The sequence below is a fragment of the Equus asinus genome, chromosome 17 (genome assembly GCF_041296235.1).
Source record: "Equus asinus isolate D_3611 breed Donkey chromosome 17, EquAss-T2T_v2, whole genome shotgun sequence".
Taxonomy (NCBI): Eukaryota; Metazoa; Chordata; class Mammalia; order Perissodactyla; family Equidae; genus Equus; species Equus asinus.
The window spans coordinates 44,618,555-44,644,146 of record NC_091806.1 but is presented as its reverse complement, the minus strand read 5'-3'; the positions used below and the strand labels follow the sequence as shown (position 1 = coordinate 44,644,146).

Below are 25,592 nucleotides of genomic sequence, written 5' to 3'. Positions count from 1 at the left end.
TTCTGTACCTTTAACTCAAGTGGCAGCAGAAAGTCTGCTGTCCCTCTCCTGGCTGGTGTCCTGCGTCAGACCACCTCCCTCCCAGTCTTTCCCGGGTCCCTGGGGTTGGGAGCAGGCTTTGGGCTGTGAATCACCTGCTGCCTGCATGACTCAACCTCCCGGCCTCCCCTTCGCTCCAGGCCCCCTCTGGGCCCAGAGCTGGAGGAGGCGGGAAGCCGTAGCCAGTGCCCTGTCCCCTGATTCCAGCTTTGGCTGCCGCCCCGGCTTCCAACAGTCTGGAGCCTGAGAACTTTGTATCCTGGGGCCAGTGAGCTCAGGCGGGGCAGCCTGCAGCCCGTGGCCTCCCTGGGCAGAAGCAGCTCTGGGCGCCTGGCTTGTGCGGGGTGAGTGCTCCGGGGAGGGCGCAGCCCACTGTACCCGGCGACTCCCCATCTGCCTTTGTTGGGTGTCGGTCTTCCTGTAAGTGCGATCTGCTCTCCTCGTCCAGCGAGGGCCACTGGGCAAGTGGCGCACATTCTGGGCTCTCCTGTCCTGGTGCTGTGGCCCTGCCCTGAGTGAGTGGGTACAGAGTGTGGGTTGTGCTTGGCTGTGTGGACGCTGGGGCTTCCTTCTTGCTCCCTGCACTCATCTGGGAGGAAAGGCCAGTGGGAAGGTAGTGATGGCAGCCAGTGTTTATTGCCTGAGGCATCACGCTCAGGGTGCACTGGCCCGGGGGGGCTTGGTGAGTCCCTTCAGGACCCCCAAGGATGAAGGTCGTGTTACTCAATTTTACAGATGGGGAAATGAAGCCTCAGGTGCCCAGACCTCACAGCTGGGGAAGGTAGGGCTGGGGACAGACCCAGGCCTGCTGACTCCAGGCTCGCGCTGGGCTGCCAGCTGGACGAGGCTGCTCTCTGCCCCACTTGCCCCACTGCTCTGACTTCAGCCAAGCGCTCTGAGCTTTCCCCTCTATAAACATCTACCTGGCTGGCTCCTGCGCCCCAGGGCCTGGACTGCTCAGGTCTCAAGGCCAGGCCTGCTTTCGCTGGGACGCAGTGCTGCTGGGCATTCAGATGCGCTCCCGACTGCCCAGGCCTGGGTCTTGGTTTGTAAGGTGAGACTGCCAAGGAAGCCTGTGTGAGGATAAAGTGCAAGAACGTGTGCAAAAGGGTCTCTCAGGCCTGGTGGTGAGACTCCCTCACCCACCCTGTGGGCGTAGCTTCCAGGGATCCCTTTCTTTATCTGGAAAGGGAAGTGGGGAGGGTGTGTGGTGGGAGTGGGGACAGAAGTGATCTATGTACCTGCAAGACAATGGGTAAGTGCCCAGGTGGTCACAGCAGTCAACCCACCTATGTGGGAGCAAAGATTGGGCTTCCCTGAAAATGTTTGAGAATCCTGGTGCCAGTGGCTCCAGCTGTGAGGACGATCACCTGTAGACCGGTGAGGAAGACCTCCAGCAGGCTCACCTGGGGCAACAGGGGAGGAGGGTGAGGTGGCCCTGCTGTGTGTGGGGAGGGGAGCACCAGCCCCACTCGCAGCAGAGTTTTCACAGGATCTAAGCCGAGCCTCTCATCTCACTTAGGGAGATGATTCAGGAGCTCCTCTTAGCTTCTTTCTGCAAAGGTCTTCCTCTCCCCTCTCTTTCTTCACTTTGCTTTCTAGCTATAAATACTGCATCCCCAATGGAGAAAATATAGAATGTAGAGAGAAGCACAAAGAAGCAGGAAGGAACACCACCATACCAATTCTAGAACATAGGCATGAGTGACAGTGACATGCTGACAGAGTTCCTCCCAGTTATTTTCTTTACCTTAGAAAACCTTCGTAAGCTAGCCCCAATGGCCTAGCGGTTCAAGTTCACTTTGTGGCCTGGGTTTGTTTCTTGATCGCAGAACCACACCACCTATCTGTCAGTAGCCATGCTGTGGCAGCAGCTCACATAGAAGAACTAGAAGGACCTACAACCAGGATATACAACCACGCACTGGGGCTTTGGGGAGGGGATAAAAAAAAAAAGGAAGATTGGCAGCAGATGTTAGCTCAGGGCGAATCTTACCCTGCAAAAAAAAAAACCAAACAAACAAAAAACACATCATGAGATCATATTATTCATCTTTTAATTTTTTAGCATCACATTCTATCATAAGCATTTCCGTGTCATCAAGACTATGCAAACAGTCATTTTTTATGGTTGCATAATATCTGTATAGATGCCTGAATGTTGGATCTTTAAGTAGGTTCTAACTCTACTATTGTAAACAGTGCTGTTTTGAACATCTTTCTGCATCCATCTGGGTTCTCATTTTAGAATGTTCCCTTGGTTTGCCTTCCTAGATGCAGTGTAGTGACTGGGCCAAAGTAGATAGATATAACAAAGGCTCTTGGTGGCTTTTGCAAGTGGCTTCCAGGGAGCTGCCCTGACATTCGACCACTCCTGGCAGGTCTGTCTCCCACAGGCCTTAGCAGCATTAATCTGTTTACAGCGCTGTTGCTAATTTAATAGGCAGAGGTGGCGCCTCACTGCTCTCTTTTGAATGTGGTGATTCCTGGCCAGATGAGGCTGTTGACGCTTTAGTAGCCACTGATCTTGATTGTTCTGTTGCTGTGCTGCCCTGGAGGAGTGCCTGGACTCTTCTTGACTTGACCCTCTGCCGTAGTTCAGGCTCTTTCTGCTCGACCCTGTCCCGCCTGCAGATCCCACCTGCGCCCTGAGCAGAGCGTGCGGTGCCCAGGACGAGGTCGGGATTCACACCCACGCCTGCTGTCTGGTGTGTGTGCTGTCGATGCCAGGGCCTGCCCGCTCCCAGCTGCTCCTCCAGGAAAGGATTTCCCTCCAGTGGGTGGGGTATCCGGAGCGAGCAGAGGATTAGGCAGCTAGTATTCTGTGAGGGGAGATAACAGGAGAACATTTGAAGTGCACTCGCTTTCCTTTCCGGAAGGTGCGAAAGTCAAATGCTCCCAGCCCTGAGCGCCCAGCTGATACTCGGCGCCTCTTGTGAGCAGGTGCCGCTCCCCACGGTTCTCTCTTCCGTCAGGGTTGGCCAGAGGGATGGCATTTTTCATTTCTTATTTTGAAATAACTTCAGACTTACAGAAGAGTTGCAAAGGCAGTACAAAGAATTCTCTCACACCCCTTACCCAAATTCCCCAAATACTAATATTTACCATATTTTTTTCATTATTCTTATGTTTTTCACTGAACCATTTGAGCGGAAGTTGCAGATTCGATTCCCCTAAATCCCTAAGCAGTAAGTGATTTTTCCTAAGAATGAGGATATCCTCTGCCAGCACCACAGGGCAATGATCAGGAATGGAAATTAACGTTGACACAATGCTCTAGTTCTAATCTGCAGACCTTATTTAAATTTTGTCAGTTGTCTCCCTAATGTCCTTTCTCACAACAGAAATCCAGGATGCGTCCAGGATCACACATTTTGTTGCGTTTCGTTTCGAAATGCAAATTCATTTCATTATGTCTCTTCAGCCTCCTGTAATCTGAACGTTCTTTCATCTTTGTCTTCCACGACCTTTGACATGTTTGAAGAATACAGGCCAGGTATTCTGTGGAGTGTCCCTTCGTTTGGGTCGGCCTCATGTTGTCTCTGGGTTGGATTCAGGCTGTGCCTCTGTGGCAGGAACACCCCTCAGGTCCTTCTTGGCCTCGGATCAGGCGGCGCGTGATGTCCGTGTCGTGCCAGCGATGTTGGCCTACATCTCTGGGTCACCGCGGTGTCTGCCAGGTTTATCCTCTTTGTAATTAGCGAGTAAGAACATTGTCCTCCATTTTGCAAGATGAGCCAGAGCCCAGCAAGGCTGACTCCCCGCCGCGTCCGTGCAGCCGGGTTCCGCCCGGGGCGCCCGCCTCCCAGTCCAGGGCTCGGCCTGCCTCGCGCAGCAGCCCCGCTCCGGCCTCGTCTGACGCTGCCTCTAGGCGTTCACACCTCCTGACAGCGCACGCTTCTGCCCAACTGACAGCCACGGTGCTTCCTGCTTCCCTCCTTCCTCCTGGGGCCCCTCATCTCCTTCGTTGGCTCTTGTTCCTCATCCAGACTCTCTGCTCGTTCGTGGGTCCCGAAGGGGTCCACCTCCTCTCTCCAGCCTGTTCTCCAGTCCATGGCTTCAAACACCACCAGTTTGCCCACAGCCCCAGGCTTTCTGCCTTGCTCTAACCTCTCCCGTGGGCTCCAGCCCCTCCCAGCAGGGCTGGTCCTCCAGTCTCTTCTGGGCAGGGCAGGTCACTTCCACTCCCCACTCCCACCCCCATCCCCATCCTGGAGTTTTTCCTTTGCCTTCTCTTCACAGTGGATCTCTCCGCGAATCTTGCCTATCGTACCCCCAAATTCTCCCCAGTTCCCTGGCCTGCATTGCTCCCACCCTAGTCGGAGGCACTGTGTATCCCGTCTCAGCCCCAGCACAGCCCCTAACGTGCACCCTCTGTCAGTCCTCGCTGCTCTCCAGGCCGGAGATCTTCTCCAGACACACAGCACTCAGGCCTCCGCCCTCGTCCCGCTGTGCTTAGAGGGGAGTCGAGGGGCCTGGGCAGTCGGGCCCTGCCCAAGCCTTCAGCCTCACCTCACGCCACACCCACCTCCCCCCAGCTCTCTGATGGCTCTTTCTGGAACATGTCCAGCTCGTTCTTCCCTCGGGGCCTTGCCCATCGCTGCTTCTTGTACCCGGGGTGTGTTCCCTGCAGCTCTGTGCATGGCCGCTGCTTCTCCCACCGTGGGTCCCGCTCACGTGCCCTCAGAGAGGGCTGCTCTAGCCCAGCCTGGTTGGCTTCTCCCGGGGAACTGGCAAAACGGTCTGTTTTCTCTCCTTTGGGGCGTTCGCTAACCATGATCTGGGAGGTCCTTTCTTCTGTCCGGGTTTTCCTTTTGTCTTCTTTCTCTGCGACCTCCTGTGAGAGTGAAGGCTTCCATTGCCTTGTCCTTGCCGCTTGGGCCCAGGCCTGGCTCAGGGTCGATGCTCGGTGGCTGTCCTCTCTCCCCTCGTCTGAGGGCTTCCCTCTTTTTCTCTTCCTTCTATTTATTTCCTTATTTCTTTTCTCTTTTTCTTCTATTTGGTCTTTATTTCCCCATTCACCATCTTGTTGGCCATAATATAACATTGAGGTTTTTGCAAATCTGTTTTATTTATTGAATATATTTTTATGTTCCTTAAAATGGTTGAGTCAAGCGTTTTAAACTTTCCTAAGAAATAAGTCACGTGGTTAGTTAGATACAAACACGGCAGGCTGAGGGACTGAACGCCGGCTGGGTCCGCTGTGAATAGCTTTGTGACTTGGAACACATCTTCGTAAGCTTGTCTGAGCCTTGGTTTTCTTCATTCGTAAAATGAGGGGGTGGTTGACCTCTGAAGATTTTCTACATTCTGGGATATAAGTTACCCTCCATTGATTTTTTTAAAATTCTTTGTAGTGTGGTGAAATATATATAACAGAATTTGCCATCCTAACCTTTTTTTTTTTGTGAGGAAGATTAACCCTGAGCTAACATCCACTGCCAATCCTCTTTTTTTTTTTTTTTTGGCTGAGTAAGATTGGCCCTGAGCCAACGTCTGTGCTCATCTTCCTCTACTTCATATGTGGGATGCCTGCCACAGCATGGCTTGAGCAGCAGTGCGTACGTCCATGCCTGGGATCCCAACCAGTGAACCCCAGGCCACCAAAGTGGAGTGTGCAAACTTAACCGCTGTGCCCCTGGGCCAGCCCCGACTTAACCATTTTTAAGCGCACAGTTCAGTGGCACTAAGTACATTCACACAGCTGTGCAACCATCCCCACCGTCCATTTCCAGAACTCTTTACATCTGGCAAAATGGAAGCACTGTCCCCATTCAACACTGTCCCCGTTCCCATCCCCCAGGCCTGCACCCACCATCCTGCTGTCTGTCTCTCTGAAGTCAACAATTCTAGGACCTCAGATAAATGGAATCATGCAGTATTGACCATATTGTGCCCGGCCTGTTTCACTTGCCCTCTGTTGGTTTTCATTACTAATGTATTTAATAGTCCTCAGTAGAAAGGAAGGTTTTGGCTGCTGTTTGTTGGACTCTGTGTTTCACCCAAGCGGAGGCTTGCTTCCTGAGAGGTCACGTTGATGTGGCTTTGCCCTCAAGATCATTGTTACCTTGTTGCCCAGCCAGATGGAGCCCGAGGGAGGGACGCATGTCATCCCTCAGTGGGGTCAGGGTGGCGTGGGAGCTTCTGAAGCCTGAGGCTGCCGGGACCGCGGTGCCTGGCAGAGGGCGTCAAAGGACACTGACAGTACACACGCCTGGGTCACACAGGGCCTCTGGCTGGCCTCTGAAATTGCTTTAAGAACTTCAAGTGTTGTAAAAATTACAGTGCGTACAGAGTACTAGGGTAAGCTGGGGGTCCCGTGTGGGTGTGAATTTGCTCCTTTTCCTGTGTTGGTCAGCCCTCCAGGGAATCTTGGGCTTGGCCAGCAATTGAGCGTGGTGGTGCTGGCTTCCTTGGGGGACTGCTGTGGGGCTCAGGTGGGACCCTCACTCTTCCCGGGGACCCTCTGTGCTGAGGCTGCTCTAACCCGGCTCTGATTTCCCTCCCCAGATGCTGAAGTTCCGAACCGTGCATGGGGGCCTGAGGCTCCTGGGCATCCGCCGAACCTCCACCGCCCCCGCCGCCTCCCCAAATGTCCGGCGTCTGGAGTACAAGCCCATCAAGAAGGTCATGGTGGCCAACAGAGGTGAGCACATGGTGAGAGGGGCCACGCGGCCAGCCCCACCTTAGCTCTCCTTTTCCACCCCTGCCCCGCTATCCGCTTCTCTCAGGACCCAGGAATCTAACTTCTCCCCCTGTTGCCCCCACCCACAGGTGAGATCGCCATCCGTGTGTTCCGGGCCTGCACAGAGCTGGGCATCCGCACTGTGGCTGTCTACTCAGAGCAGGACACGGGCCAGATGCACCGGCAGAAAGCGGATGAAGCCTACCTCATCGGCCGCGGCCTCGCCCCTGTGCAGGCCTATCTGCACATCCCAGACATCATCAAGGTGGCCAAGGTGAGCCGGCTGGGCCAGGCGGCCTCTTGAGGGCCAGGACTGGGTCCTGAGCCTTCCCTGTGCTGTGCCCGGCCTCCATGCCAGCCAGCAGTAAGTCTCTGTGAACAGATGAATGAAGGAATGAATGAGCGAACGGAGCAAGTGAGCTGGGGGAGGTGCAAGAGCCACAGGGTTTGGTCAGGGCCTGTGGGACAGGATGTGAGGGGCATTCCTCCCTTCTCACCGGCCCTGCCCCCAGGAAAACAACGTGGACGCCGTGCACCCTGGCTACGGGTTCCTGTCAGAGCGAGCAGACTTTGCCCAAGCCTGCCAGGATGCGGGGGTCCGGTTCATCGGGCCGAGCCCAGAGGTGGTCCGCAAGATGGGAGATAAGGTGGAAGCCCGGGCCATCGCCATCTCTGCAGGTGAATTTGGTGGGCAGGCCATAGGGGGGCCACACAGCTCTTCAAGAGGGGCTGTCTGAGAAGGGGGCTAGTGGGTTTTAGCAGGGATTCCAGCCTGTTACAGAGACCCCACACATGCCTGTCTCCCTACAGGTGTCCCCGTGGTCCCCGGCACAGACGCCCCCATCACTTCCCTGCATGAGGCCCATGAGTTCTCCAACACCTACGGCTTCCCCATTATCTTCAAGGCTGCCTATGGGGGCGGGGGGCGTGGCATGAGGGTCGTGCACAGCTACGAGGTGAGCAGAAGCCGGAGAGCAGAGCAGGGAGGGCTGGGAGGCCCCCAGAGCAGACCCCGGGGCTCTGGGAGTGGGAGGGGGTCCTGCAGCCGGAGAGGCAGAGCTGCGGGCTCAAGGTCTGCTCGGCTCGCCTGCCCTCCCAGGAGCTGGAGGACAACTACACCCGGGCCTACTCGGAGGCTCTGGCCGCCTTCGGGAACGGGGCGCTGTTTGTGGAGAAGTTCATTGAGAAGCCGCGCCACATCGAGGTGCAGATCCTGGGTGAGTGGGGAGCATTGCTGGGGCTACAGTGCGAGGCAGGAGCGGAGCAGGCCTCCATCCTTCTGGGCTCCCGGTGGCTGGCCCTCGGGACAGCTCCAGGAGCCTGCCTCAGGAAGACCCTCCCCCAGGAAGGCAGGCTGTGGGGGCCGGGCTGGTCAGGGCCTCGAGGCCTCGGCTGTGACAGTTTCTGTCCTGGCTGGCCATCACTGCTGGGAGCAGGCCCTGACTGGCCACAGTGCTTGTGTGGGGTTGTTGGGCGTTTCGGAGGTGTTCAAATGCCAGCAGAAGCTGAGTCCGCTTTACCTTCCACCCCAGGGGACCAGTACGGGAACATTCTGCACCTGTATGAGCGAGACTGTTCCATCCAGCGGCGGCACCAGAAAGTCGTCGAGATTGCCCCTGCGGCCCACCTGGACCCCCAGCTTCGGGCCCGGCTCACAGGCGACTCTGTCAAACTTGCTAAGCAGGTGAAGGGCAGGGGCTCTCGGGGACAGTCTCCCATGTGGAGACAGGGAGCCTGTTCCTGCAGGCTTGCTCTGAGCTCCTGCAGGCGTAGGCCCCGTGGCCAGGGGTCACTTGGGTGCCTGCTGGGGAGCAGGGAGGCCCAGGGAGACCGGCTCTGGGAGGACGGGGGAGGGACTCTCTTGGAGGACAGAGGGCTGATGCGGGGTCCTTGGGATCCTTGCTGTTTGACAGCAGAGGTGCCAGGCCCAGAGGCCCAAGCCTGGAGAACAGAAAGGCTGAGAAGAGGGAGGGAAAGAGGTCGCCAGCCACTCCCTCAGCCCCCTCTGCACAGACTGAGCTTCCGCATGGCACCAACAAACCCCAGAAGAAAAGGGATGAGACTCTGTGGATCCCATCAAGATAAAGCAACATTATTAAGGCGTTTCTTTCTCACTCAGTGTTAATTGTCCCCTATGTCACATTTATTGCAACCCATTTGCTCCTAAGGTCCTCCTTTGGCCAGTCTCTGCTGGGGTGTGGAGGCGGGAGACAGCAGCTGGCTCCCCGAGCAGTGACCTGCCCCCAGACCTGTAGCAGGGGTCCTTCTCTCAGTTCTTCTGGCCACCAGGTGGGCCTCTGGTCCTGCTCTCCATCCAGAGCTGTGCTCCCTCAGACCTCTCAGGCAGCCTGGGCCCAGAAGAGGCGACAGCGGATGACTAACCTGCCCCACACTGAAAGCTGGGGTCGGTGCTCTGCGGTGGGGCCTCAGCGGTTAATAGGAGGTGTTGGTAGGGTCTAATTTAGAGTTCGGATTTTGGTGACTTCATACGAGGCACATTCACACCTTGAGTTTGGTCTGACTCATTGGCTTATGCCGTGTTTCATCCAGAACAGGTCGAAGGGAGCCGTTTGAAGTCTAGTTTGTGGTTTTGGTGGGACCAGAAGTGAAACTAGAATTAGGCTTGAATTTTGAGTTAGAGCCATCATCTCTTGGTTCCTCTCAGATGGCGTCTCTTTGAGTAGTAGACAGAGGTGATGACGGAGTAGAGGGGAACTTTCTGAAGACCCTCTAAGAACGAGAAGGGTCCAGAAGAGGCCAGGTGTATGGGGGTGGGGCCTGTGCTGGGGAGAGGGCGCCGAGTCTGGGGCGGTCGGGAGCTTCTGCTCACGTCCCTTCCCAGACAAGCTGGGTGCCGCCATCTGAGGCTCCTGGTGGAGTCCTGGGGGAGACGGCCAGGCAGGGGCCTAGCCATGGGCTCAGGATGCTCGCCCCCCGGGGCAGGGCTGGCGGGCTGCTGCCATCCATTGGGCAGGGTTCGCTGCAGTCTCTTATATGGAACCCACCCGGTGGGTGGGACTGAGTCTCTGTCGGGCTTGCATCACCACGCTCTGCTTACACGGCTGCCCCGCAGGTGGGCTACGAGAACGCGGGCACAGTGGAGTTCCTGGTGGACAAGCACGGCAAGCACTACTTCATTGAGGTCAACTCCCGCCTGCAGGTGGAGCACACCGTCACCGAGGAGATCACCGAGTGAGCATGGGACTCGGGCTAGGGCCAGGGGCTCGGTGGGCAGCCCAGCAGCTGCCGACAGCGGGGGGCGGTGCCAGGAAGGGCATCTTCCCTCTTTTGTGTGACATCCACCTCAGGTGGCTCCTAGGGAGCGGGCGGCCAGGAGCTCAGCTCACTCTCCGCTGGGGTGGAGAGCAGTGAGGGATCCAGATACCTACTTTTTATGGAGAGTATTATAAAAGCATTACACGTTTACTGTAAGAGTTAGTTCAAAGGAGCAAATAGAAACGATTCAGAATTGGACGCTGAGGAGGCTCCTGGCTGTGCCATGCTGCATGCTGCACCTCACAGGTGCACTGGGGCATGGTGCCGATCGTCCCCATTTCTCAGATGAGGAAACTGAGGCTCAGAGAGGTTAAGAGAGTTGCCCAAGGTCACACAGCTGGTCTCTGTCCAGCCCTGTGCTGTATTGCCTGTGCCTACTCTAAATGTTTTGGTTTCTTTCCGTCTTTATTTACTGTACTATATAAATAGTTTGAGACAATTGAGATGTTTTGTATAGAATTTTTATTCTATATTTTAAGTTTAATATTTGTTGAAGACATTCCCCCAGGCTGTTATTCTTTCTAGATACTTTTAGTGGCTGCATACTATTCTGTCATCTGTGTGTTTCATAACTTATTTACGAATAAGTGCTCTGGTATTAGACAATTAGGTTGTTTCCAGCTTTGTGGTTGTTGAGGGCGTGTCGGTTAGCATCTTTGTCCCTGAGTCTGTTTCTGCCTCTGAAGAGTCCCGCGGACAGACCCCTTTAGCGGGATCACCGGATCAAAGGATGAGCAGCATCTCGCCTAATCAGCTTTCTAGATTGTTTGTACCAGTTTCTTCTCCCACAAGCATCGAGTATAGAGATTTTTAAAAATCTGCCCATTTTATAAACAATTAAATGGGCTTTCATTGTTTCAAGGAAGATACTTTGAGCCATTTAAGTGTCAAGCTCTGGCTTTGGGCCAGTCTGTCTCACCATGGAACTTTCCTGACAGTTCCTTCCCTGACCCCTGACCCCACCTGAGATCGAGGATGCTGCTGGGGCGCCTGCCTTTGGCCGGCAGGTGCACGGAGGTCCCCGGACTCCTCGTTCTCTCGAGGTCAAGACTGAGTCGAGGTGGACGCTCCATACTCTGGCTCCATGAGATTGTTCCCATCACGCTGCTGTAAAGTTGTCATCCATCCTGAGCCTGCCCGCTGTGAGCCTGCTCTGTTAACCCTAGAAGTCTTTGCTTGCTTGGGAGCAGGGGTTTTATGTCACCCAGAACACAGACTGAGGCGCAGGTTCCTCCCAGATCCCTAGCTGCGTGGAGCTTGGGTGAGCTGCAGCCTCTCTGACCCTCAGGCTCCTCCTCTGGTGGGAGTGACAGTGACTCTCTGAGCATTATTATAGAGATAAAGCCTGGAAAGAGCACAGCCAGCGTCCATGGCATGTGGACATGGCAATACACAGTAGTCAGCATTACTACTACGAAGCGGTTTAGCAGGAAATACGGAACACTGAGGAAGATCTGCCAGCGTAGTTTCCAGGCTGTCCTTACCACAAGCCTCAGTGACAATAAATTTTAAACCTTAAGTGTTTTTTCTTAACAGCTGTTCCACTTGGATTTGTTGCTGTCCTTAGGAGCGTGGCAGTCAGTGAGGCTGAGCTTATAAAACCAAGCCCATTTGGAGAGCTCTGTGCTCTCAGATTTTCGGGGTGGGGGGGGTGGGGTGGTCTTGGGCACAAGCCCAGCTGCAGCACAGGTCCTGGGAGGATGGTGTCCCGACCACAGCACCCACCTGTGTGGACCCTCCAACTGCTGTAGTCCCCATTTCCGCGAGCCTGGCCCTCACAACCCCGTTCTCTTGCAAACCGCAGTGTAGCACATGCCGCTCTAAGAACGGGCATCTGAGGCTTCAAATCCAGGCTTTATAAGGGGGGGGTTTGGGGGAGGCAGGACAGAGAGACCCCAGGAAGGAAGAAGGGCAGAGTGTGGGGAGGGGCGGTTTGGGGGAGGTGCAAGAGCAGGTCCACGCAGATGTCTCAGCTGGCCCTCGAGCTGCCCCGTTCCCCCTCTTCAGACTGTGCAGAGTTCCCAGCTCCGGGCGGTGCAGGGCAGGGGCTGCTGGTCTGGTCGGGAGGAGCCGACTGGTTGCCGCAGCTGGTTAAGGGCGGGCAGGGGCAGGGCAGGCTGGGCCCGGCCGTGTCTGCGTGTGGACTGCCCTCCTCACCCATCCCTTGCCTCACGCTCCGCTCCTTCTCCCCAACCTGCAGTGTGGACCTGGTCCACGCCCAGATCCACGTGGCTGAGGGCCGGAGCCTGCCCGACCTGGGCCTGCGGCAGGAGAACATCCGCATCAATGGCTGTGCCATCCAGTGCCGGGTCACCACCGAGGACCCCGCACGCAGCTTCCAGCCGGACACGGGCCGCATCGAGGTAGGCCCACGTCCCACGGGGCGCCTGCTGGTCTCGGGCTGTGTGCAGACTCTCCTGGGCCAGCTTCTCCCAGGGGCACGAGGGAGCCCATGGGCCCGGCAGTGAGGGAGAACCCTCACGTGGGCAGGGCTGAAGCTGGCTTAGAGTACATGGGAGCTGTGCACTGTCCAAGAGTGCCGGGAGAGCATTTCACGGGGTGGGGTGGGAGAGGGGGGAGACTGCCACGTGCACAGGCTAGCAAGCCAGGGAGTGAATTGTGCGGAACAGGGAGCAGACCAGGAGGTGGAGCCAAATGCAGGATCCCCAGATGAGGCCCAGCCCTTGACTCCTCTCTTCTCACAGGGGCACACGGAGCAGTACTGCTGGCCTCTGTCCTGCCTGCAGTCTGAGGGGGGGTGGCTGGCACGGCAGGACCCAGGGAGTGCAGCAAAGTACTGGGGCCCCGATGTGCTGGTGGAGGGGGCGTGCTGAGCCAGGGGCCCCATGGAAGATGAAAGGGGGAGGTGGTGGAGGGCAGGGAGGAGCCTGAGAGGCAGGCTTGGGCTGCCGGGGCCTGAGGGCATGGCGAGGGTAAGGTGGGCTGGGCAGGCTCCCCTGCCACTGGACCTGTGCCCCCCCAGCGCTTCCTGCACCTCCCCTCCCCGTGCAGAGGTGCCCCAAAGCTATCTCTCTCCCCTCTGCTCAGCGGGCGGGGCCCTCTGGCCTGCTCGGTGTGCCTGGCCCCTGGCCCCTGTCTCGCGCCGGCTAAGATTCCCTCTGGATCCTGCGTGTCAGCAGCACCGCTGCCAGGTCTGCTGCTTTTACTGCCTCCCATCTGGCCTGAGCCTCCGAGGAAGCGGGACGTGTGCGGGGCTCAGGTTCTGCTCCCGTCCAGGGAGGAGGGCTGGGGTAATTTTGAGACAGATTCCAGGCTTCTGAGACATCGGGAGGGAAGGGGAGCTGTCTGTATCCTGAAAGTCGCTTAGAACTGGTTGGCTTGAGGCAGAGAGCTGCTGCCAGGATTCTGTTTCTGGAAGGATCCAGGTTGTAGGTGGGAGCCAGCCCCAAGGCCGGAGTGCTGTGCAGCGGGCTGGCCCCTGACTCCTTGCCCTCAGCCGAAGGGGCAGCCCTGCGACCCGCCGCCGCCACTGCTTCCACCTCCACCTCCACTTGCACGCCCGGCTCCGCCGAGCCTGGGTGACCACAGGGTATTTTTAGCCGACAGTTCCTGCTCACAGCTGAGTGCTCACCCTTAAATATTTTATTAAGTTCCTTTTTATTGAACACAGGCCTGTGTCCCTCAGAAGCGGAAACATGGTGCAATGGGTGTCCCAAGCCCCTGGGCTGTCCCTCCTGCTCCCCATCCCCTCACCTGTGCCTCACGGGGGTCCCCCGCCCCGGGGGCAGGCTCCCCTGCTGGGGCTCACCCCCCTCCTGTGCCCATCACGATGTGCATGTGTGTGCTAGTTGCCCCCAGAGACCCTGAACCTCTGTCCCCCGCAGCCTCTCCTAGTCCGTCCCCAAGAGGGTCTCTCTGACCGTCATGCTCCCCGCTGCTGCCCTCTGTGGGCGGGCAGGCGTGTGGGCATGGGCACCCTGGCTTCCTGCGTCTCTCCTCACAGCCGGCCCCCTCCCTTGTCCGAGTATTTCCTAGCTGCTCGCCCGTCCCTTCTTGGCCTTGTCTCCCTCTTCCCCCCATTTTCCCTTTTTGAAGAAGGCGGCAATGGGGGGACACTGAGGCCGCCCCATCACTGTACACACTAAAAACAAAACCCCCTTGGCCTGCCTCGTCTCCTCGCCTTGCTCCCGTGCTCGCGTCCCTGTCACCGGTCTGCATTTCCTCATTTGTCCCCTTGCCCGGCAGGCCGGGAGCCCCCTGCCAGCAGGGACTCTGTTTTAGCTGCTCTGTCCTCAGTGCTTGCACATGGTGGGCACACGCTGCAGAATGAACGAGTGAACAAATGAATGAATCTGAAAGGCAGGCGGGCCAGGCAGGCAGGCAGTGGAAGGTCGCTGGGATCTGGCCCTGGGGACAGAGGTGCAGGGCTGGCTCCTGCCCGCCCAGGGCCCCTCTCCGTGCTCTGCTGGGCTCTTCAGCACTGAGGGTGGGGCTGGCAGGGCATATCCTCCCCGTCCCATGTCCTGCCCCTGCCAGCTCTGCTCGGGGAGGAGGAAGCAGTGACTCTGTGGCTCTTAGAGAAGGCGGTGTGCCCCTGGGTTTGCTAGCAGAAGTTAAGCAGAACTTCACAAGCCAGAGTTGGGTGAGCCTGTGGGCGCCCTTGTGCTCAGCCCTCAGCACCTGCCAGGCCCGCCTGTGTCCAGCCTGCTGGGGGCCGGCGCTTGACTTGGCTTCCGAGCGGTTCCTGACTCGGTGCCCCTCTGCCCGCAGGTGTTCCGGAGCGGAGAGGGCATGGGCATCCGCCTGGATAATGCCTCCGCCTTCCAGGGCGCCGTCATCTCCCCGCACTATGACTCCCTGCTGGTCAAAGTCATCGCCCACGGCAAGGACCACCCCACGGCCGCCACCAAGATGAGCAGAGCCCTGGCCGAGTTCCGCGTGCGAGGGGTGAAGGTGAGGCCGCAGGCCGTGCCTGCCCGCCGGTCCTGCCCGTCCCGCTGCGCTCCTGCCCCTTTGCTGCGTGCCGATGCGCCTGCTGCTCTCGGCCGCTGCTGCTGCCAGGCCCGCAGCCTCCTGGAGTCGGCCCTTGGCCAGAGTCGAGGGTCTTGCTCGGGGGAGCCCTGTACTGCGTCCTGCCCCTCGGGTGAGGTCCCCTGGAGCGTGTGTTCAATCCACGTTCCACCAGGCCTTCCTTCTGGAAATTCTGGCCCCGGAGGTTTGGGTGGGGGTCCTGGAGCCCGTGTTCTGAACAAGCTCTCCGGGTAGTTCTTCATTCCAGGAAAATGGGGACAGCTGGGTGAGAGGGCAGGCCCACATGGAGGTGACATTGCATAAAGGCAGACCCCACCTGCCCTCACGGCCCCGCCAGGCCTGGTAGGTGCCGAAGGTTGGCAGCTTCAGGGCCAGCCAAGAAGGAGGCTGCACCGGGATGCCGAGCCGACGGCCGGGGAGGCCAGGGGCCCACCTTCGGGGGCTCGCAGCCTGGCTGCCAGGCGAGGACCAAAGTGCCCGTTGGCCTCTTGGTTGGGCCACGTCCCCCGGGTCTGTAGCTGGAGATGAGCTCACAGCCACATACTGCCTTGTCTTTGAGGCCAGCGCTGCTGTGTCTGTGGGCCTCCCCCAGGCAGACGCCGCCGTCAGACACTGCAGGGCGAGGAGAGCGGGAGGGCAGGGCTCTGCCTTGAGGGGTGGCCCCAGGCAGACCCCCCATCCTCTTCTGGGAGTTCCCAAAGGATAGTCGCCCATCTCAGAGGCCACCTTCCCCTGCCCGCTGCACACGGGGGCTGCGAGGGGCTGGCTGATGGCCCTCTGGTCGCTTTATCCTCCTTTCAGCTGCTTCCAGGCCTGCCTGTGGTCCAGGCTCAGCTGGTGGGGTTGGGGTGGGTGGCAGTGCTGTTCTCTCAGCACCTGGCTGACAGGGCCCTGCCCTGTGTCCTGGTAGGTGCCCCAGTGGGCACAGAAGCCTCTCGACAGAGCTCGTGGCAGGGAGGGAGGGAGTAAGCCCGTGGGGCCTGTGCTGGGTGGCCATGTTCCTCAGGCCCTCAGCCCCCCTCAGAGGGAACACCTGTTTGCCAGGGTCTGGGGGTCTGCGTTCTTCCTGGAGGAGCCTTGGGGCTCCTGGCCAGGGGCCGTTTCCTGCATGTGTGCAGGGACCGTCATGACATCGTGTGCTCAGGCTGCTTCTTGCCGCAGGGGCTTGGTTTTCTGGCATTGTGTTCTGGGGCTGCTTCCAGGCCTGGGTGGCCAGTGCGACCGTGACCCCAGTAGGGGGCCTAGCTACCCCACCCCTCGCCTGCCCTCCCCTGTTGCTCTGTGTTGTCCTTGTTGGTGACCCTGGCTGGCTGCTGTGGGTGCCCCTGGGCCCTGGGACGTCCACCTGTCCTACAGCCTGGCGGGCTCACAAGTACCCACTGCCCTAGAGCCCTGAAGGTGGAGGAGGGAGACAGGGCCATGGGGGCCGCAAGGAGGATGGTGGGAAGCCAGCAGCAGGACACATGTTTTTGGTTCCTGGGGGTACCAATGACCTCCCCAAATGTGCACGCACACTAGGCCATTGGCTCCTGCCTCGCCTGGGGCCTCCCACCAACCCTGCCCTTGCCCCCCTGCAGCTCCTCGCCCCCCGCCCCGCCCTCCCCCCGCCCCTCAGCCCTGTGCCTGCTCTGCCCTCTCTCCGAGGCCCCTGGCGGGCTCAGGCTCTCTTGATCTTCTCCATTGAGGACCTTGTTTCATTTATTTAAACCAGGATCTTTCTTGGGCCACATCCAGGTATGTGTTCTGGGGCTGGGAGGGCAGGCACATGTGTGTCAATGCTGTGCAAACCCACAAGTGTGTGAGCTTGGCCTGCACACGTGTGCATACACACCTTACTATGCCAGCTCTCACCGGGCTGCCCCACTGAACCACGGCGGGCCTTCCACGGGAACACCCACCTGCCCCTCGGCACATGCGCTGTGGCCCAGGCACCATTACAGGCCCTGGGGGGTCGGCACCCGGCCTGCACAGTGGGGTCCAGGCACTGGCATGTTCTTGAAGCACCTGGTGCACCTCGCACAGAGCAGGAGCCATACAGGCCTGTGAGGGTTTGTGTTCAGGGCACTGAACACAATCCAGCTGATGCCCAGGAGCAGTGAGTGTTCTGAAGGCTGGCAGAACCGGGGCCTGGGGCCAGAGGCTGGCAGGGACTTGAGTCCAGAGGAAGCAGAGCAGGGCATGCCACCCGTGGACTGTGGCTCCTCGGGGTGGAGACTAGAGCAGGGCAGTGGCCGTGCAGGCACCCCTCCAGTGCCCAGTGAGGGAGGTTCGACTCAGTCTTTCCCAAGAAGCCCAGAGCCAAGCCCCGGGGGTGCCAGTGGAGCAGCTGGGGAGCTGGGAGCTCACCAGGGCCTGCGGCACTGACTGGAACCTTCCAGGAGGTCCTGGGCTGATAGCAGGGCAGTGGGATTCCAAGCCGTTTTCTAGTTCTGTGGGGAGATTTTACAAATCCCAGGGAGATGAAGAGGGTTGTCAGCATGGGGAGCCACAGGGACTTTCCTCCTGAGCTGTGCTAAGAAGGATGTCGCCAGCCCAGGCCCCTTTCCCTGATGGGCAATGCCGTCTCCCCCTGCTCTTGTCACCCTGTGTGCTCTAATGTCCAGGCCACCATGAGGACGTCATGCCAGGCCCCGTCCTGCCAGGAAGGGGCATTCTCTGCACTCAGAGACACTGGCACAGAGCATAGAGGTCTTGGCGCCCAGTGACCACAGTCCTCTTGGGGCTGGGCCTGGGCTCGCCCAGGTCAAAAGGCCCCAGACCCAAGCGCTCGGCTGTCGGACAGAGGAGGGAGCCGAGGGCACCCAGGCTGCATGGGCCGCCTCCACGGGGCTGACGGTACCAGCCCTGGCCCCGTCCTGTGTGTGCCTCCACCAGCCCACATGTCCCCCTCTCCCTTCTCAGGGAGCCTAGCAGGACGAGACCAGAGACTAGCACTGAGGTGTCCCCAACAATTTTATTATAAAGAAAAACAAGACTCCCACTTGGTGGCTGCAGCCCCTACCTTGGTGGCTGTGAGCACCTGTCAGAGAGACCTGACCCCTTATGCCCGTCTGGAGGCCAGAACCAGGGAAAGGGCCCCCTGTCCTGCCAAGCATAAAGGGGGCCTGAGGTACCAAGGGTAAAACCAGCCCGGAGGGACTCCCAGGCAGTGCTGACCCACCAGGCCAGGCGGCTGCCTGCTCTGCGCCCTCTGCCCTGGGCCGGCTCCCTTCTCATCATACCACACTCTCTTCCAGCCGCTCCGCACTGCCCCCCACCCCCCGGCATCCTGCCCCGAGCAGCCCCCCATGCACAGAGTGGCTCCGTCGGGCCCAGGCCCCTCCAAGGCGCCTGGCATAACCGTAGCACCCGCCTGTGTCTCCCAGGTCCAGGGAGCAGCTGCGCTGGGGGCGAGGCGGGGGGCTCCTCGGCGGGTGGGTCTTGGGCGTGGGGCTGGGGCCTCCATTGGTCTGGGATTGGACGTGGCTGAGTTTGAGAGGGAGGCGGCCGTTCCCGGCCCCCCGGCCCCGAACCAGCAAGGCCACAGTGAAGACCAGTAAGGCAGCCACCAGCACACCCCCCACAGCCACAGTCAGGGTCCCGCCCAGCACATGGGCCTGCAGGGCATGGCACAGAGGCGTGGCTGGCAGTGTGGAGAAGTGGGCACAGCCCAGCAGCCTGGTAGCTGTGAGGTCGGAAGGCCCAGTGGCGGGTGACAGGGCCAGCAGGCAGAGGTCATAGTCGGCACCAGGGACCAGGTGCTTCAGCAGGAAGTGGTGGCTGGAGGCTGGGACGATCCTGCGGGCAAGGGCAGGCGGTGAGAACCTGGGCACTGGGTCCAGGCCCCGGCCCCCACCCTCACACAGCCTCGAAGCCCCCTTCACAGGCCACCCCCACTGCCCTCAGCATGCTCCCAGATCCCAGCTCTGAACACCCCCTCCCCTAGGACCGCATGGGCCTTGTTCACTCAAGCAGGCAGAAAAACCAAGACAGGCATGCGTGTGTGGCACTGGAGACAGTGCAAGGGGCCAGACAGGTGTGTGTGTGGACACAGGCCCAGGACAAGCCGAAGAGGCAGTGAGGATCACATCGCCAGGGGCAGAATCTGCGGACACGTGTGGACCCGGCCCCTGTGCTTGCTCAGCCACACCCCGGCCCTGGTGGGGCCCGCCCGCCTCCTCCCAGCATCTCCCATCTCCTCTCCCCCTGCAGCCCCAGCGCCCCCCGGCGGCTCCGAGGCTGAGGAGGGGCGTGCGGAAGCGCCTGGAGGGCTGGAGCGGGGGCCGCGGGGCTGCCCATGCGCCCTCACCGGTAGATGAGGGTCTCGTCCTCGCTGCTGTTGTACTGGATTTGGAACATCCACACGGGGTCTTCTGGCCGCCCCGGCCCCCAGCTCACCAGCCCTGAGGTGGCGGTCACCTCTGTCACCTGCACGGCTGGCTCAGACTCTAGTGTCCCCTCTCCCTCGGCAGCAGTGCGGGCTGAGGCAGCAATGTCCGAGGGCCCCGGGCGGCCCCCATCAGCGCTGCCATTCCCGCCGTGGGGCAAGGCCAGCACCCGTAGCTCCACGTGGGCTGTGGCCTCGCCAGCAGGGTTGGTGGCAATGCAGGTGTAGCCCCCTGCATCTCCAGAGCCTGTCACCCCAATCTCCAAGGTCCCGTTGGGGAAAGCCCTGGCTCGGGAGGAGTTGCCCACCAGCCGGTCATCAGGGCCCACCCAGTGCATGGTGGGTGCAGGGTCACCGAGGGCCCGGCACCGCAGTGTGGCCCGCTGGCCCTCCAGCACCCAGAGACGCTGCGTGTGGCGGGCGATGAGGGGCGGCTCACAGGAGAACTCGCCCTCGGGCACTGCCCAGAAGTAGCGGCCAGCCAGGCCTGGCGGGGAGGCGCACGTCTCCAGGTCGTCGGGCCGGGCCAGCCGCCGCAGCCAGAGCAGCTCGCAGTTGCAGTGCAGGGGGTTCCCGCTGAAGCTCAGCACCAGGGGGGCGGGCGAGGCCTCGGCGTCGCGCCCCCGGGAGAAGAGCGGGTCAGGCGCCAGTGTGGCCAGGCGGTTGGAGGTGAGGTCAAGGCGGGAGAGCTGGCCGAGTTGGGCAAAGGCGCCCGGGGGCAGTGCGTCGATGAGGTTGTGGTCCAGGTTGAGGGTGTGCAGGGCAGGCATGGCACCGATGCCAGCCCAGGGCACCTGCCGCAGGTTGTTGTAGGACAGGTCCAGGTCCTCCAGGCTGTCCAGGAAGTCGTCGAAGGCGCCTGGTGCGATCCGGCCCAGCTGGTTGCCGCTGAGGATGAGGTGCTGCAGGTTGACGGGCCCCCGCAGGCTGCTGGTGCCCAGCTCCACCAGCCGATTGCCATCCAGGTGCAGGGAGCGCAGGCTCTCCAGGTCCCCAAAGGCGCGGGCCCCGATGCGGGTGATGGCATTTCGGGACAGTGTCAGGTCCACCAGCCCTGTCATGTTGCGGAAGTCTGGCGGCCCCAAAGCCTGGATGAAGTTGTCGGCCAGCCGCAGCTCCACCGTGCGCCGGTCCACGTTCGGCGGCACAAACAGCAGGCCTCGGTGGGCACAGAGGGTGCTGAGCGACTCGGACAGGTTCTGGCAGACGCAGGGCAGTGGGCAGGCGGCCGCTCCGCTGGCCAGCAGCAGCAGCAGGAGCGGTGGGGCCATGGCGAGCGCCCTGTGGGGAAGGGCCACAGCCCAGGCACAGGTGGGGCTAGTGCAGGCTCACTGTGCCCAGGGCCCAGCTTCCAGAGCCTGGCCTGGAGGGGGTCAGGGTCAGAGGCCGAAGGGGTCCCCCAGGGTTGAGGGAAGGCTGGGGCTTGCAGGGACAGGCCCCCCTGAGTAAAGATCACATTTCCTAAGCAGTTAGGGGGAGTCTAGGCTCTGGGGACAAGGTGAGGCATGAGGCAGGAAGCAGAGGTGGCCACAAGAGCAGGGAGGGTCTTGGAACTTCCTTTCCCTGGCGTCTCCAGGAATCGCCAGCACCTCCCTTCGCGCCATCCCCTCCCCCACCAGGAAGGGCACCCCCCCAACCCTGTGGCCCTTCGCCCCTCCCTGGCCAGCCTCCGCGCAGTACCCCGCGGCCCCCTCACCTGGTGTCTGTAGCTCAGGGGGCGCGGGCCGGCCTCCCCGTGGGCCCGGCCGGCCCTCGCCGACTCCAGGCGGCTCTCCCGCGGGGGCGAGGCCCGGGGCTGACCGGCCGCCTGCCGCGTACCCTCCGGCCCATGGCGCTCGGGCCCGCGGCCCCGACTCACTCGTTCCCGGCACCTTTTCCCGGCGCAGCTCGCGGTGGCGGCGACGGCGGCGACAAGCAGGCGGGTGCGCGCCAGCGAGCACGCGCTCCGCGGACACGCACGTGGAGGGCGGACGGGGAGGGGCCCGCGGGGATCCACCCCGGCCCGGGCCGGCTCCCGAGGTCACGGGGACACGCGGCCACTGCAGCACCCACGGGTGGCTCCTGGTCACGCCCAAGGCCCTGGCTGGCGCGGGCCCGCCGTGCGGCCCCCCAGTGCTGCCGCAGCGCACTCACCCTGGCACAGGCGCGCGCGCCCCCGGCCGCCCTGGCGCCCCGGCATCCTGCACCGCACGGGCGCCCGCCGCCGCCGCTGCGCGAACCGTCACTCTGCAGACAGCCAGACAAAGCGCCAGCTCGCGGGCCCCTTCACCATCTCCCGGAGACGGGAGTCTTTGTCACATGTCGCTGGGCACCCTCCCCAACACACCCACACATGCCCACACACCCACACGTCCCCGCACCCACAGGCGGGGCTGGGCGCAAACCCGCACTGTTGCTGGGACCCTCACATTCACAGACACACGCTGAAGGTCACAACCGTTCTGCATCACCGAGTCACGTGGATGGTCCCCAACAGGCACGGGGCCCTGGAGGGGCCTGGGGCGGACTGGGGCGACGCCCCCGGCAGGCTGCCGTGGGTGGGGCCGAGAGGGCTCGGCCTCCGGGCTGGCGCCGTGCCCCGCCCCGCTGCCTGCCCCTCCCTCCCACTTCCAGGCTCCCCGCCCGCCCGCCCGGCGCTCGGGAACCAACCGGTCTCCGCCTCGGGCCCGATTGGTCTGCGCGCGTTTCCCAGCAGGCCGGCGGTGGCACGCTGTTTGAAGCTGTGCGTCAGTGGTCCTCGCCGGGCGGCGGCTACTCCCACTCCTTTCTGCCTCTGCCGGGCCATTTCCCTGGAAGGAGTCGGGGACACGGACACGAGCTCGGCTCGGCTGAGAAAGGGGCCCCGGTGTGAGTTCCCAGCTTCTTGCCTCCGAGAGCCGGGGCTGGGTGGCAGCGCTGAGGGCTCGGAACCAGGTCGCGCACCTGTTCCTTCGCAGTGGGCCACGGGGTTGGCAGACAGGAAAAGTCACCACCTGCCCCTGGTGTCTCCTAGTCCTCAGGCTGCCTGGGTCCTCCCCTGCCCCCTTCCCTTCCCTCCAGACCTGATTCCTAGGGGCTGGGTGCAGTAGGAGCTCAGGGGAAGAGCCGGAATTCTAATCCTGCCTGATACGGTAGGCAGCCCGGGGCAAGTTATTTAACCACTGAAACAATTTCCTCATCTGGGCCAAGGGCTACTGTGTGTACTTAGGGACTTGATAGGGGCGAGAGAAGAAGTGATGCAGCCATGAGGGGCTTGGCCACTGGGAGCCCACATCCATTCTTAGCATTGCTGCTCCGGGGCCCCAGCTCTCGCCTCTGTGAAATGAAGGTGCTGGATCCTAGCTCTGGTTGAGTGTGTTGCTCAGCGGCATGAGATCCTTCTGTGTTGCTCTTCTCGTCATCAAAAATGTCTTCGTTCACTCTACACACACGTTTACTAGCATCCGTTACACGCAGCCCTGTGCTGGGAGTTGGGGTTACAGTACAGAGGAGATGACAGACCCTCCAGAATTACGGAGGGGGAGGGGTCTACAAAAGAGAAATGCAGGATGGGACAGAGGAGACCTCAGAGGATCCTCTCACCCCTATGCGGCTTCTTTACGTGGTTTCGCTGTGTTTCTCTTTTCAGGTGCCATGCCTTGGCCCAGGTGAAATGTCCCCATCTCTTTAGGAGGGACAGGGATCAGACTCAGGACAGACAGGCAGACCTGTCACACCAGACAGGCATGAGGCCGCATTGACTGGGTCTCACTCTGCAGTGGCCGCCTATGGGACGCTGGTGGGGGAGACACTCTTCCCATCTTGGCCTCCAGGCAGGAGGAGCCCTAGGGGGACAGGTAGCATCTCTCAGAGCAGCTCATGCTGTGCCTGGAGTCCCTATTGAAGGTGCCAGCAGGGATCATGAATGGGTGACAAACGGAGATACCTTTTCTGAAGGGACAGGCGCGCACAGTCTGAAATTCTGTCCTCGTGGCCTTGCAGTCATGGGGCATCTCTCAGCGCTGGCTCCCAGGCCCCACGCGGCCTCTGGGCTGGACTGCCCTGCCCCAGCTCCATGCTGTCATCCAGCGTTTAATCAGCAGAACTGAGGGTCCTTGTGCACAAAGCAGGCGGACCCAGGGACCTCAGACAGCACCCCTGCTGCCCTCAAGATGCTCCCAGCTGCGTGAGGAATGCAGACAAGCAAAAGATGATGAGACCAAGGGAGGAGCTGAGCAACCGCTGATCCCACGGAGGGAGCGCGTGGCTCTGCTGTGAGGGCGGGTGGGGAGGACAAAGGGGATCTTTGAGTTCCGACTTCCAGGAAGAGCTTCCAGGCAGGTGCAGAGGTGTGGAGGTGTGTGGCGTGGCTAGAAGTGGCTGTGATGAGGAAGCCTGGCAGGAGGCGTGGCCTCGAGACAAGAGGTCAGATCTAGAGATGGCCACTGTAGAATGGATCATCTGGCTGGACCAGTGACACAGGGGGGTAGCTGGTGACGGTGATGGAGTGTAGGGTTGGTAACTGGGTAGACAGGGAAGCCCACCAGAAGGCAGAGGCGGCCTGGGGGAGGGAAGCCAGTTTTGGACGTGATGAGCTTGTGTGAAGGACGCGCAGGAGAGGTGCGCAGGAGGCATTTCCACAGTCGGGTCTTGGCTCAAGCTGGAGGCCTGGGACGAGGGGCCCCAGGGAGAGTGTGCTGTGTGAGGCGAGGCCCAGTGACAGCCCTGAGGATGCCATCCTGCAGCCGGGAGAGGAGGCCCCAGTGGGAACTAGGGAGGAGGAGGAGAGCATGATGTCTTGGAAGCCCAGCCCAGGGAGAGAACGTCCCAGTAGGAGCTGTTTGCGAGAGGGTGGGACAGCGCCCGCTGAATTTAGTGACAGGAGAACATCGTGTAAGAATATTTGGTGAGACGATCAGTGTGGCCACCTGTTGCGTGTGTAGGGGGTGGGGGGAGTTGAAGGCAGGGGCCTCTCAAGAATCGTGGCTGGAAGGGCGGAAGCGTGGCCACGGTGCTGTGGGAGAGGCCTAATCCACTTGCTCGGCTGTGTGGAGGGGAGGACGTGCTCCCAGGTCCCTGAGGAAAGAGGAGGTGGGATTCAGCGCATGCCTTAGGTGAGCAAGGAGGGAGGAAGCAGGCTCAGCCCCCTGACAGCTTAGGGGACTCTGCCAGGGGGTTGTGAGGAGATGGGGAAATGCCACTCCACGCGAGGCCTTGAACCTCAGCACGGAATCCTGGGGAACCTGGGAAGCTATGCTGGCCCAGGGTGACACCTTCAGCCGCTTTCCTGATCCACGCTCCCACCCGCCTCTGTCCTGCAGACCAACATCCCCTTCCTGCAGAATGTGCTCAACAACCAGCAGTTCCTGGCAGGCACCGTGGACACCCAGTTCATCGACGAGAACCCGGAGCTATTCCAGCTGCGGCCCGCACAGAACCGGGCCCAGAAGCTGCTGCACTACCTCGGTCCGGCCCCGAGAATGCCCTTCTCTCCCCTCCCAGATGCCTCGCTTTGGCCCCCTGCCCACACTGCTTCCTAGTGCCCCCTGCCCTCAGTCTGGTCCTGCACCCTCCTCCCTTGCTTCACTCTCCCCCACCCCCACCTTCCTTGCTCCTGATCTTAGAGAACACCCCCCCCCCCCACCTTTTCCATCCATGTGGCCCTCAATAGGTCCCCACTGCCTGGACCCAGGAGGCCCTGGCTTTGGAGAGGACAGGGGCCAGCTGGAGGACCGGGATTCTTGGAGGAATCCCTCCACCCCCGAGCCCACCTACTCTCACTCCTGCCCTCAACTCAGACTCTGCCCAGCCTGCCCTGACCTGACGCCCACTGTCTCCCCAGGACATGTCATGGTGAATGGCCCGACCACCCCGATCCCCGTCAAGGCCAGCCCCAGCCCTACGGACCCCATTGTCCCTGCGGTGCCCATAGGTAAGTGAGATTCATTCTGCCAACTTGGGGGGAGACAGAGGAGGCTGCCACCTGCAGGATGGGTGCTAATGCCCTGGTCTGCCCTAGGCCCACCCCCGGCTGGTTTCAGAGACATCCTGCTTCGGGAGGGGCCCGAGGGCTTTGCTCGAGCAGTGCGGAACCACCAGGGGCTGCTGCTGATGGACACGACCTTCAGGGATGCCCACCAGTCACTGCTGGCCACTCGTGTGCGAACCCATGATCTCAAAAAGATCGCCCCCTATGTTGCCCACAATTTCAGCAACCTCTTCAGCATAGAGAACTGGGGAGGTAGGCTGGAGGAGGGCTGGAATGTGGGGCAGCAC

General features: G+C 60.7%; 2 protein-coding genes across 18 annotated transcripts in view; one reads left to right on the top strand and one right to left on the bottom strand.

Moving 5' to 3' along the window:
* Nucleotides 1-25,592, top strand: part of PC (pyruvate carboxylase) — a 90,465-nt gene that overhangs the window by 60,851 nt on the left and 4,022 nt on the right. For 14 of the 17 annotated variants that reach the window (XM_044762493.2, XM_014844731.3, XM_014844732.3 and 11 more), the window contains 12 exons: nt 6,550-6,685; nt 6,814-6,998; nt 7,237-7,402; nt 7,535-7,680; nt 7,824-7,941; nt 8,257-8,408; nt 9,798-9,916; nt 12,201-12,363; nt 14,732-14,914; nt 24,638-24,782; nt 25,159-25,248; nt 25,336-25,557. In XM_044762493.2, the coding sequence (XP_044618428.2) occupies nt 6,550-6,685; nt 6,814-6,998; nt 7,237-7,402; nt 7,535-7,680; nt 7,824-7,941; nt 8,257-8,408; nt 9,798-9,916; nt 12,201-12,363; nt 14,732-14,914; nt 24,638-24,782; nt 25,159-25,248; nt 25,336-25,557 (1,825 nt within the window). Of the gene's footprint in view, nt 1-177; nt 460-774; nt 1,094-6,549; nt 6,686-6,813; nt 6,999-7,236; nt 7,403-7,534; nt 7,681-7,823; nt 7,942-8,256; nt 8,409-9,797; nt 9,917-12,200; nt 12,364-14,731; nt 14,915-24,637; nt 24,783-25,158; nt 25,249-25,335; nt 25,558-25,592 lie in introns of those variants that run through there. The other 3 variants (XM_070488242.1, XM_044762488.2, XM_070488243.1) reach the window with 3 other exon arrangements.
* On the bottom strand, nt 16,720-21,194 carry LRFN4 (leucine rich repeat and fibronectin type III domain containing 4). Its single transcript, XM_014844735.3, has 3 exons — nt 21,055-21,194; nt 19,281-20,639; nt 16,720-18,769 (listed from the first exon to the last, which is right to left on the bottom strand). The coding sequence occupies exons 2-3, from the start codon at nt 20,627-20,629 to the stop codon at nt 18,208-18,210; spliced, it is 1,911 nt and encodes a 636-aa protein (XP_014700221.1). The 5' UTR covers nt 20,630-20,639; nt 21,055-21,194; the 3' UTR covers nt 16,720-18,207.